Source organism: Cebus imitator, unplaced genomic scaffold (genome assembly GCF_001604975.1).
Source record: "Cebus imitator isolate Cc_AM_T3 unplaced genomic scaffold, Cebus_imitator-1.0 Scaffold17, whole genome shotgun sequence".
NCBI classification, from domain to species: Eukaryota; Metazoa; Chordata; class Mammalia; order Primates; family Cebidae; genus Cebus; species Cebus imitator.
The window spans coordinates 6969571-6982755 of record NW_016107332.1 but is presented as its reverse complement, the minus strand read 5'-3'; the positions used below and the strand labels follow the sequence as shown (position 1 = coordinate 6982755).

The following is a 13185-nucleotide window of genomic DNA, read 5'->3' as shown; positions in this document are numbered from 1 at the left end:
GTGATTTAACCTGAGGGGAAGCCTCATTCAAAGCAACTTCAGTAAATTGGTAGTAAAATACATTGTCCTACGACTTTAAAAAAAGCCCTCAGATCATTGTATAGGGCCAGATGACCATATTAAACATGGTTCTATGTTTTCTCCTTTTGGGAATACACTCCGAAATACAGTAAATCAAAATAAACTCTGAAATAAAGTTTATTGATCTTAAAATCAATAAACTTTAAAAATCAGATTTTTAAAAAGCATTTGAGGCACAAAAGCAGAAATCTGTAAAATTCAACTGAAGTTTCCACAAGAAGCCAGAGAGTCACTAGAAATAGTCCAACAAACTAAAATGTCAATTGGATATTACAAACCTGAAATGAGCTCTAAGATAGCTTTTTTAAGGTCTGTAAAAACCATTTCTATCTCTACTAGATCAGGTTTGGGATTTGCATCATTATTTAAAATTAGCCCTATAATAAAATGCTGTTGTGATTAGTAATTTCACCAGGGAGTTTTAATTTTTGCATTATTTGCTCTTCGTTTTTGTTTTTGTTTTGATTTTTTCCAGAAAGTTTTCACAGAAGCCTGTTAGACCTCAGCCCTAAAGACGTTGGTTACATACACTTCACCACAGTAAAAAGTGCAAGGGAGGGGTGGGGGAGGCGGCAGGTGTTGGATGGAGTTAGCATCAGCTAAAAGCTATTAGACAGTATCACTTTTGCAGGTGTATCCTACAAAAATAATTAGCTCTCTACAGAAGTCACTACTGCATTACATAAAAAGTGATACTGTCATGTCAGTGCTTAAAAAATAATGAGATGACAATGTTATGCTAACAAATGGACAAAACGGTAGGGTGGGTTTCTAAACAAGCATAACAGCAATACCAGGGTTAACAAGGATGTCAAAAGAAAGTGAATGCTTAGATGAATAATCACTGCATTTTACTGCTAAATAGCTCACAAATTAGGTACATTTGTAATTTAACTGGCCAAGCTGCTTTTATAAATATATTAATGATTAATAAGGAAAATATAAAAATTTAATTACTAGAGTGGTTAGTAATAGCAACTAGCTTGCATTTTAATTCATGCTTCTTTTTATGGTAGCCAGCTTTCAAACAAACTCAATTTTATTTAAATTCTTACTTTTTTCTGATGTCATATCGATCTGAAAGAAAACATACATAAATTGAATGGTTACAAATACTGCATTAGCTCATAGCCCCTGGCGTGCACAAAAAGCTCCTATTCATAATTATAAACGTGGGGCGACATCATAGCTATAGGAAGGTCAGAGTATTTTTGCTACAGTTTTTCCTGAGAATCTCCATGATTCTTATCTGGATTTTGAAAAAAAAATTCTGTTTTCTACACACGACAGGTAGAAAGTCCTTTCTAACATGTTAATCCTCGGGAGATCTGATCCAGGCTGGTTTTGATGTTAAAATACATATTTATTAGGGAATAAATCAGAAAAACAGTGAAGTCAGTATTAACTAATCAGTATCCATTAAGTTAGTGGAGAAAAAGGAAATAATGACAAATAGCAATGCCAGGGTGATATGTTCTATAGAAGTAGTTTCATTATCATTAATAACAAGCCAGCATTCCAGATCCTGAAAAGAATATAAACTGGATCTATTGCTCTGAATAGTTCCAGAAAGTATTCAGTAGGAAAATTATCTAATAAAAAAAGTGATTTGTGAACATGACAAAGGTGGCTTTCCTATCATTTTTAACAGCTGTGGTAGTAGGGTCACTGAGTACAGGAAGGAAATTGAGTATATAAAACCAAGAGTATCTGTGTGGTTGAGGGAAAGAATGACTTCAGCCTTAAGTCAGTTGTGTATATGCCTATGTACAGCAGGACAGCGAGTTTATAATCACCCTTCTCACCCTGCTCCATTGCCAAGACATCAGAAAAAAAAAAAATGAATCCAGGTCATCTTCTAAACTGGTAAGGCCTTGCATTTTAAGCGGATGGGTACAAGGGTATTTATTATATTTTTCTTTATATTTTTTATTTTGAATGCATTGGAATAACATTAAAAAAGAAAACTATATTTGAAAATATTTACATATAGCTAACATGCATCTATGTTAGAAACAAATATATTAAGTTTTCCATTTACGTTTTTCACCTCTATTATAATAGTTGGGCATTTTCAGATCTTTGTAAGGGAGACCAACACATTTGCTTTAAATATTCAAGCAGGTATAATTCATACGGCTATTTATTCCAGGTAACCTCTCTAAGATTTGCTTTCTTCATCTATAATGTAATATTTAATAATAGACACCTCATAGGTGGTTGTGAGAGATCAATATTGATGAGGCATGTGCAACAGTAAAGATCCCACTTTATAAGAAATTAGTAGTAGTAGTATAGTTCTGCATTATAATATTATAGTCTAAGGAATTGACTATATGCTTCTTAAAGCTTTTTGGTCTCAGTGCTTATTAAACTTTTTGGTCTTAGGGCCCCCTTACACTCCTAAAAATTACTGAGGAACCTGAAAAACTTCTAATGGTGTGTGATATGTATAAATAGATATCTGTATTACAAATGAAAGCTCAGAAAATGCTAGAACCTAAGAGTATGCAAGCATACATTCCATTAATTGCCAGAGTGGCAATATTATCACACGTAGTATAGCCTCTGGAAGACTCCTCTGTAGTTTGTAAGGATATAGAAGTTTAAAAGGCATATTATGTATTAGTACATTAAAAATGTACTAAGACATTTAATTAAAAATTAATTAATTAAAAATTTAGACATTTATAATGTCTTAGTATAAAAAGAGTTTCAACCACTAGATGTCTTCAGACTAAGAACCCCTGAGATGATGGTTTAGCTCTTAATAGTCGGTGGAGAAATTTAGAGACTGGCAACAATTTATAGTGAAATTTTACTATTACCTTAAGTTAGTCCACAAGATGAGAAAACAGGCTTACAGAGTTTAAGTAAAATTGTGCCCCTTTAATTACTAAGAACTGCCTACCCCTTCTAAGAACACAGGCTATGTGCTCTTATTAGTTAGTGGTTATATCATGACACAGCTGTTAACAAGTGACACTGTCATAAAATTACCTCTTCCTCCTGTTCTTGATCTGACTCTGATTCCTTTCCGCCCCAAGATGCCATGCAAGATGGAAAAAAGAGAGAAGGAAGAGTAGAAAGTATTCAGAAGAAAAGGAAAGAGTAAATAAACATTCTTTCAATGAGCATTAACAGGCAAGCATACAGTCAGCATACTGTTTTCTTCTTACTAACAGTTTACAGAAGAAAGCCAGAAAAGAGGACTGACTTAAATACAAAGTTTGTAGATTTAAGAGACAAAAGAACCAATATTATAAATATACTAATTTCAGATACTAGATCACCACAGCAGTCTTGAAGTTTGACCTTAAATGAACTGGATGGCATTTGTCATTATAGAAATTGGTTGAAAATATTAAAAGCTAGAAATAAGCATATGGTGAAAAATTTCAATACACAGGCAATATTTAGAAGCATTATTATAACAAAGAACTACTAAATTCTTTTTTTCTTTTCTTTTCTTTAATAGAGACAGGGTCTTGTTATGTTGCTCAGGCTGGTCTTGAACTTCTGGACTTAAGCAATCCTCCTGCCTTGGTCTCCCAAAGTGCTGGGATTACAGGTGTGAGCCATAGTGCCCAGCCAAGAGGTACTAAATTCTAAGGTATATTTTCAATGTACAATGTCTGGCATTTTTTTCTTTTTGAGTTACAAAATAGCTGGACCATCACAGCATTAGTACCTGTGTCTGATATGTGTTGACTTAGAGATAAAATGTAATAATAAAATTAATGCTTTCTTTAGAGCACACTGAAAGCTCACTATAATCAGCCAAAGCTCAGTCATCTTTCTATAACACTTACGTGGCTTGCCCGAAGCAGTATGTATTTCTTTGTGGTTCTTATTTGGCATACTGCCTCCAGTGCCTCACTACTAATCAGCAATACAAATCCCAAAATACATTCTGCACCATCAGAATACAATGAAATTATGCTCATTCGGGTCAATATACCCATTTCTATATTTTAATTTTTGGAATTACATGTATATTTACATATATAAATAATATTTTGTTTTATTCATTTAATAAAAATTCACAATGTCAAACCTAATGCGACGACCTTTTCTCTATATGGTTGATCTCTATTTATAAGAGCAATTGGTTAAGCAAATATAAAATTTAATAATTGTGGTGGAGAAAAAGAACTATAGGACATTTTTTGTTTTGATGTCAAGATTTGGGATGTTAAACATATCCCTACTTCTCCTCCAGGTCTCTGCAGCCACCACCCATCACCCTTCCCAACCTGTCATATAGACGCTGACAACTTCCGCATCCACCTACAGATTGCCATGTGAGAGCTTCCAACTCAAAACAAATATTGGTTAAAAAACTTTAAAAGAATGAAACATAAGTTATCCACAACACTTAATTAATTTAGTTGTCTTATTTGATTTAATCAGAGTATTTAATGAATTACGTGATGGGGAGAGGTTCGAAAAGAAAGTAATTCCTGTAGGTAGACTTGGGGTCAGAAATTAGTGAAATTTTTCTTTTCAACAATGTTTTAAATCTACTCTTCATAACATGGCAAATATTTTTAACTAATCAACTATTTATACTATTTTTTATTCTAATCAATAAGTTACACAAGTTATTTTGCCTAAGCTGCCCTTGAACTCCTGGGTTCAAGTGCTCCTCTCACCTCAGCCTCCTGAGTAGCAGGGAGTACAGGTGTACACCATCACACCAGTTTATATACTCCTAAAACATGATAAGTTGTAAGATCAATAGGTAATCATTTAGAAAAAATAAAATATCATAAGGCACCTCTGAATTTAATAATATGTAAGCCACGTGTGAACTGGTAGTAAACAGAAGTTGATGAACTCCAGGATTTTCGTAAGGCCAAATGCACTAGTATGGTCTCAGGAGAGCACATGAAAACAATAATGAAGAAAAGCCAATTATTTTTAAATATTTCTTCAAAAAGTTAAATCTGAAGCCCAATTTTCTCACTTCCATGTCCAATATTAATAGAATTTTTGCATCAAAGTGCATTTAACATAAAATCAGGTGCCACTGCTTTTTTTCTTAAGTGGAAATTGGAAATTTGACAGAGAATCAAACGTGATTATTACATGTGCTTGCGTTCAGTCTTTGTTTATACTCATTTCATTAAGTCATTGCAAAAGTAATTGCTGGTTTTGTTATTACTTTTGCACTGACCTAATGCAAGATTTAAATGTCAATTCCTACACTACCTGAATTGCACTACAGCAGATTTTACAATACCTTTGTATAAATCGGCAAGGTGATATTTAAGTTGCAAATAGCCTGATGCACCAGGCCTCTTGTGGATTTTGGCTCCTTCATAAATGATAGTCGTCCGCAAGGTTCCTGAGTTGTATCGCGTACCTTGAACAAGAAAGACATGCATGATTCACCCATATTTGACACGCAGCATTTACTTTAACTAGATGATGCTTTAAAGAGGAAAGTAAAATTCATTTGTTAATGCTAGGTAAGAACTCAAACGATTTCCTCTTTCTCTTTTCCTTACCATCTGGAAAGCCTCTTTAAAAATCATTCAGCTTTCTTTTTTAGTTTTATTTAAGTACTGTTGACAAAAAAAATGCATAAATTTAAGGTATAAAATACGATGATTTGATATATGTATACATTGTGAAATGATTACCATGTCAAACTGATTAACATATCAATCACCTCACCCTTCTTTTTTGTGATGAGAACACTTGAGATCAGTCTTAGTAAATTTCAAGTATGTAATATATTACATACAATTAACTGTAGTTTAATGCTGTACATTAGATCATCAGAACTTAGCTTTTTAAATAATTATGGTAAAATATACATAACATAAAACTTACCATTTTTACTATTTTGAGGTATAAAATTCAGTGGCATTAAGCACATTCGCAAACTTGTATAATCATTATCTCTATCCAGAATGTTTTTCATCCCACACAGAAACTGTCCCCACTGAACAATGGCTCCCCATTCCCCTCTTGCCTAGCCCCTAATAACCACTATTCTACTTTCTGTCTCTATGCGTTTGCCTATGCTAGGTACAGGTAAAAATGGAGCCATACAGTAGTTATCCTTTTTTGTTTGGCTTATTTTACTCAGCATAATGTTTTCCAAGTTCATTCATATTGCATCCTGTGTCAGAATTTCATTCCTTTTTTAAAAAATTATGATAAAATATATGTAACATAAAGCTTATCATTTTAATCATTTTTAGGTGTCCAGTTCAGTGGCATTAAGTACATTCACATTGTTGTCTAATCATCACTACCTTCCATCTTTAGAACTTGTTAATCTTCCCAACTGAAATTTTGTATCTATTGAACAATAATTCCTCAATTCCCCCTTCTCCTGTCCCTAGCAACCACTCTTCTACATTCTGTCTTTATCTCACTACAAGGAGAGGTCAAAAAAATTAATTAAAAAAAAATACTTTCTGTCTTTATGAATTTGACTACCCTAGTTACCTCATATAATTGAGAGCATGCAATATTTGTTCTTTTGTGTCTGGTTTATTTCATTTACCATATTGTAGCATAAATCAGAACTTCTTTCCTTTTGAAGGCTGAATAGTATTCCATTGCATGTGTATACCACATTCTGTTTGTGGACATTTTGGCTACTGCTAAGAACATTGATATGCAAGTAATTGAGTCTATGCTAATTTTATATTTAACTTTTTGAGGAAAAACTGTAGTGTTTTCCAAAGTGGCTGTACTATTTTACATTTCCACCAGCAATGCATTGGGGTCCCAATTTGTCCACTTCCTTCCCAACATTTGTTTGTTTTCTTCTGTTTGTTTTAATAACAGCCATCCTAATGGGTATTCAGTGGTATTTCTTCGTGGTTTTGATCTGCATTTCCCTTCACTGTTGAACATCTCTTCATGTGCTTATTGACCATCTGTATATCTTCTTTGGAGAAATGTTTCCTTAAGCACTTTGGTCATTTTTGTATTGGGTTGTTGGTGGAATGATTCTGCACACCAACAATATCAAACATTAGCTTAATTATACAGCTGTCTGTGTTAAATAGATCCATTACCCCTCAGCAGTTACTGCTTAATGTGGTGATCTGTAAGGATCTATCATCAATCACCATCTCTCTCCAGTTATATTGGCGATCATTAAAAAATCTGGAGACAACAGATGCTGGAGAGGATGTGGAGAAATAGGAGCACTTTTACACTGTTGGTGGGAGTGTAAATTAGTTCAACCATTGTGGAAGACAGTGTGGCAATTCCTCAAGGATCTAGATATAGAAATACCACTTGACCCAGCAATCCCATTACTGGGTATATACCTAAAGGATTATAAATCGTTCTATTATAAAGACACATGCACACGTATGTTCATTGTGGCACTGTTTACAATAGTAAAGACATGGAACCAACCCAAATGCCCATCAATGATAGACTAGATAAAGAAAATGTGGCACATATACACCATGGAATACTATGCAGCCATAAAAAAGGATGAGTTCATGTCCTTTGCAGGGACATGGATGAAGCTGGAAACCATCATTCATAAGTGGGTGTTGACCAATGAGAACACATGGACACAGGGAGGGGAACATCACACACCAAGGCCTGGTGGGGGTTGGGGGGCTAAGGGAGGGATAGCAGGGAGTGGGGGATTGGGGAGGGTTAACATTAGCAGAAATACATAATATAGATGATGGGGGTGATGGAGGCAGCAAACCACCACGGCATATGTATGCCTATGTAATAATCCTGTACAATCTGCACATGTACCCCAGAACTTAAGTATGATAAAAAAATAAAAAATAAAAAATCTATCATCAATCAGGCAAAGCAATTGAACCAGAAGTGGCACAATGAGAGAGACTCAGTAAAGATCTTCAGAAAACTTAACAAGAGGTTTCCAGACACATGTTTTGAAAAAATAATAAGGGGTTAAAATAATCAAAGGAGTCATTCATTGCTGATGAACAGCTGGAAATGAATAGGTGAAAAAGGACTGGAAACAAACCTACAAAAACCAGCCTATACCTGAGAGGACTGAGCATTAGGACCTCTAGATTAGTGAGATAAATTGTGAAAAACAAAAAGGAAAATGAGCTTGGAAAACAAAGCAGAGTAGAATTATTGCCTTCTTTTTATTTCCTGAATCTCTTATTTATTCATTTGTGGTCCCTTTTAGATTGGAATCAAAGATGAAATGTGTATATATCACCTCAAATCCCTAACTTGGATAAATATTTCTAAAGAGAGCTGACAAATATCTGGTGCACAGACTTGTCTCCATGCTATTTATTTATTTTTTTTTTATTATACTTTAAGTTCTGGGGTACATGTATAGAACATGAAAGTTTGTTACACAGTTATACATTTACACAGTTATACATGTACCATGGTGGTTTGCTGCATCTATCATCCCATCATCTACATTAGGTATTTCTCCTAATGCTTTCCCTCCCCTAGCCCCTCACCCCTTGGTAGGTCCCAGTGTGTGATGTTCCCCTCCCCGTGTCCATGTGTTCTCATTGTTCAACTCTCACTTATGAGCGAGAATATGTGGATGCTGTTTATTGAATGAATTTATGAAAATATATCAAGTCTATATCTCTGAGATAATTTCTTATTAGCTTAAGTGAGATGCTGGGTCTTTTGAGAGGTTTTATTATAAAAAGTTGCCACTTAGAACTCTTGATCTCCACACTTGTGAAGTTCACATATATTTTTAAATCTAAGTGTAAATATTTAAAAGTTATAATAGTAAGATAAATAGACTTTCCTTCAAATTTGGAAAAGACTGGTCACTGTTCCTAACTAATAAGTTGGCTATTATTTGTCCTGTTCTCATCCTTAAACATAGTCTATAAAAATTCAGGTTGACTTTGAACCTGAAAACTAAAAATAATTGGTTTCCCAAGGCTGTAAAACGTTGTAAATACGGTTAAAAAGAAAACTCTGAAAATGACTGAAAAGCAAAAATTTTCTATTACTAAAGGAAGTCAAATTCTTCCTTAATCTTGAATAAAATGCATCACAAAATTCCATGTATATATTACCTTGACAAATAGAGGAAGTCTATTTTCTTTGAAGGCAAAAAAACTGAATATATGATGCTGGCCACTTTTAGTTAATGGTACCAGGTTGCCAAAACAATCAACATAGATGGGTTTTCCTTCTAATACCTGAGTGAAAACAGAGAAATAACAATAAAGTAGCTGCAATTATAACTTCTTGTTTACACAAAGAAGTGGTAGTACTACTCGGTACTTCAAATTCTTAAAATACACACACACAACAATCTTTAAATTGCCAACTGACATTCTGTCTTATCTTTGGCACAACATGTCCAGCACTGTTTCTTCTTACTAGTAGTGGGAATCTTCAACATGGTGGCATTTGATGATCTCATTGTAAAAATTGTATCTTGTTACCCACAAACCCAAAATGCATTTAAATCCTAAATTTAAACTTATGCTTGGGTAATTTTTTTTTTTTTTTTTTTTTTTTTTTGGGTTTTTTTTTTTTTTTTTTTTTTTGAGATGGAGTCTTGCTTTGTCACTCAGGCTGGAGTGCAGTGCTGTGATCTCAGCTCACTTCAACCTCCACCTTCCTGGTTCAAGCGATTCTCCCGCCTCCTGAGCAGCTGGGATTACAGGCATCTGCCCCCATGCCCAGCTAATTTTGTATTTTTGGTAGAGATGGGGTTTCACCATGTTGGCCAGGCTAGTCTCGAACTGCTGACCTCAGGGAAAAGTAACATAGAAAAGCACTAGACATCCTACTTCAACATTTATGCAAAAGGATATACTTCCTAGACTGTTTTAGTTACTATTAAAACATAAAGACAACAAGGAAAGCTAAAAATATCTAAACTACTATAGTCACTTACATACTTTGAGTTTATCAATAACTCATAATTTTTCCTCAAATAATCTTTAAAGGAATCATCTTACCTTCTCACACGCACAGATCATTCCTATTGGATGGGTCCAAAATGGCCAAAAATGGCAGATTTTGGGTGTTGACCTTCTAATCGATCAAGATGTGAACTGGTCTTTCACTTTTTAATGATTCTACTTATTAAATGATATTTGAAATGTAATCTATTAATACAGGTATAACAACATGGCATAAATTATTATTATTATTTTTGGCATAGTACCTCCACATCCCTGCTCCTGGCCACCTCAGCAAAATTTTCTTGTTGTTCAAGGGTCTTATCCACTTTATCATCAGTCATGCAGAAACATCTCAACCTGGCTTCGATGGGGTCATGTGACTTGGCAAACACTACAAATTTGGCCATATAAGGTACGCAGATAATTTCTCTATATACTTGTGATGCAAAAGTAACAGATTCCTGGATCTGTCGACAGTCTATCAGCCAGAACCTATTAAAAGAAATAAAGTCAGTTATCTAAAGTTCAAAGTATGCCGCTTGAAAAATAAAATCAGTTCCTTCAATATGATCAAAGTAGTCAACACATGCTTCTTGGAAAAAAGGAAGTGAGAGAGGGAGATAATGAGAGAAAGCCAAAGGAAAGAGAAAGCAAGACAGGAACAAAAATAAAGGTCAGAGGATAGATGGGAAGGCAGAAAGCAGTGAAGAGAAGAGAGAAAGATATCAGGTTCTCAAGACGAACTATTAAATATTGTATTTCTAATTTTCTTTTTTGGAAACTCTTCTGAATATTCAGTTTTCTGAACTCTATCTTTAGTGTTTTAGAATCCCTCAGTGGAGTGAGCTCAATAGCCGACATAAGACAAGTATCTCACTGCATGGATTTCAATTTTCCTCGATCCCCCTCCCTAGCCATCATTTAATTATCCTGAAACTCTTTTCAACAAAATCTACCTGGCTTTTCCTCCCCTGGTTATTCTTTTCCAAGGAACTCTCTAATCACCAAAGCAGAATCAACCCAACCATTTTTAAAAACCTGCTCCGGAACTCCTAAGTATTGCTGAATATAATTTGTAGAAGAAATTATTGGCTCTAATGACTTTATGATTTCCAGCCTTGGCTAAGTCTGTAACATTGGCAATTTTTTGTTCACTATAGTAACATTACTGAATCTTATGACACTCCTTGAGCTTCACCCCTCACAGCAGGCCCTAAGAGAGTTAACTTCACAGAGAAAGTAGACGTCATCATATGGAAACATTTTCATTTTGTTATTTTATACTTCCAAAGGTTTATTCCATATTCTCATGCTTTGAAACATTTCTCCCATGATTAATCTCCTTCCCCTGACTCATTTCCCATAATCTGAAATTATCATTACTGAATTTTTTATTTTGTTTTTAAATTTCTGCATCTTAAAGTCATGAAATTTTCTTATTCTCTGACCCTCTCTTTCTTTCAACTTCCTGACCCACCTCTCCTTTTATTCTTACTGTGCTAAAATATACATAATATAAAATTTACCATTTTAACTAATTTTAAGTGTACAATTCAGTAGCATTAAATACATTCACAGTATTGTGCAACCATCACCAGTAACCATTTCCAGAACTTCATCACCCCAAACAGAAACCGTACCCTTAAAAAATAACTCTCTATTTCCTCCTTACTTCAGCCCTTGTAAATCTCTATTAAACTTGCTTGTCTCTATAAAGTTGCCTATTCTAGGTAAATGGACATAATGTCTCTTGCCCTACAAGTCACGAAGTTGTTATAATACCAAGTTAAAGAGAGGGAAAAATGTTTGGCAATCAATTAAAGACCAAACAAATGAGAACTAACATTAATAAATTGAGTACGCATAAGAAATAAAACTAGATAGCTTCAGCATTTTAAAGATCTGTAATACATAAATAAGAAATATGTATAAGAGCCACTGAAGCCTCTAAGCCTTTTAGGCAAACCACGGTGAGATCTGTACTGTTATTCTGTTGGAAAAGTAGTTCAGGCTATTTTGCTGACAACAGGACATTATCATTCCTAAGGTCTTTGGAAGCAGAAAAATCAGCAGTGGCTGCTATGGACTAAGTCAGAATCATACAAGCAAAGCAGACAATCACTCAGTCCTCTTCCTTAGATTTTAATCAGATTGGTAGTACTTTGTTACTGTATTATCACTATTCCATTTGCTGACAAATCTAGCTTAATATATAAAAGCAAAAGCAGACCACATTTAAAATGAAACAAAAAAACCCAATTTTTAAACAATAAAGAAACAAAATTAAACAAAACAAAAGGCAGGGTTTTTCTGAGGGGTAAATATCATAGTGGGCTTTTCTGTGCTGTATAACGATACCTGGCAGACACGTTCGTTGTAAAGGAAACACATTCATTGACAAATGTTAATGGCGTAGTTCCTGTAATATCCTCCCATTGAGCAGGGGTGGTTCCACCTGAAATAATATGATTGTTGAAAAAAATCAGGCAAAACTCCAGACTCTAGATTCTAAAATAAAGTCTTTGTGGTTCTGTCTGTGTTCATCAGCCCACCCACCCCTGAGAATGCCACATTGGAAATGAAATGACTAAAAACCACGTGCTGAAAAATGACCCACTGAAAACAAACAGCAGACTACCTCTCAAACAACTAAGTTTTAGGGTAGTTATTTGAATAACTGTTTATTAAGCCTTCTGTTCTCTGCCTGATATTCTGTTGCTAGGCTCTGAAGATGATGTTGAATTGTATACAGTTGATTTTTTAAAATATCATTTGAGCAACTAAGGAGCCGAACGCTTCGTTAAAATAATGAACAATCTAAATATTATTTTGTTCCCAAACTGCATATTTTATGCAATTGCTTTCAAAAAAAATTCCTTTCAATGTGCAATGGAAGTTTGGCCAAAAAAATGTTTGTAAAATAGTAAGAGTTCAATAAATATTGCAAGGTAAATGAAAAAATACATGAATGTCAAAGGATGGCCCCTGTCACTGAAAAACTACCATGAAGGCTGACGGTGACTACCTCTCTTTAATTTCTACTGAGAAATTAAGGTGACATAGATATGGACAAAATTTTACTTCAAAGGGCTGTAGGAGGAATAGATGTTTGAAATGAATAAAAGTCTTGACTCTGAAGTTTCTTAAAGACGAGAACAAGTTATCAAAGAAAGGTTATGGAAGTTTATTCTAGTAGGCCTTTAAAATACACATTCAGCATAACTATACG

The 13185-nt window shown here is 34.3% G+C and overlaps 1 protein-coding gene across 50 annotated transcripts in view; it reads right to left on the bottom strand.

The window, feature by feature from the left end:
- The window catches only part of ANK2 (ankyrin 2), a 568766-nt gene that overhangs the window by 31967 nt on the left and 523614 nt on the right, over positions 1-13185 (bottom strand). For all 50 annotated transcript variants that reach the window (XM_037731960.1, XM_017510194.2, XM_037732068.1 and 47 more), the window contains 6 exons: positions 12315-12411; positions 10220-10448; positions 9114-9239; positions 5327-5449; positions 3082-3114; positions 1137-1158 (listed from right to left, as the gene is read on the bottom strand). In XM_037731960.1, the coding sequence (XP_037587888.1) occupies positions 1137-1158; positions 3082-3114; positions 5327-5449; positions 9114-9239; positions 10220-10448; positions 12315-12411 (630 nt within the window). The remainder of the gene's footprint in view (positions 1-1136; positions 1159-3081; positions 3115-5326; positions 5450-9113; positions 9240-10219; positions 10449-12314; positions 12412-13185) is intronic.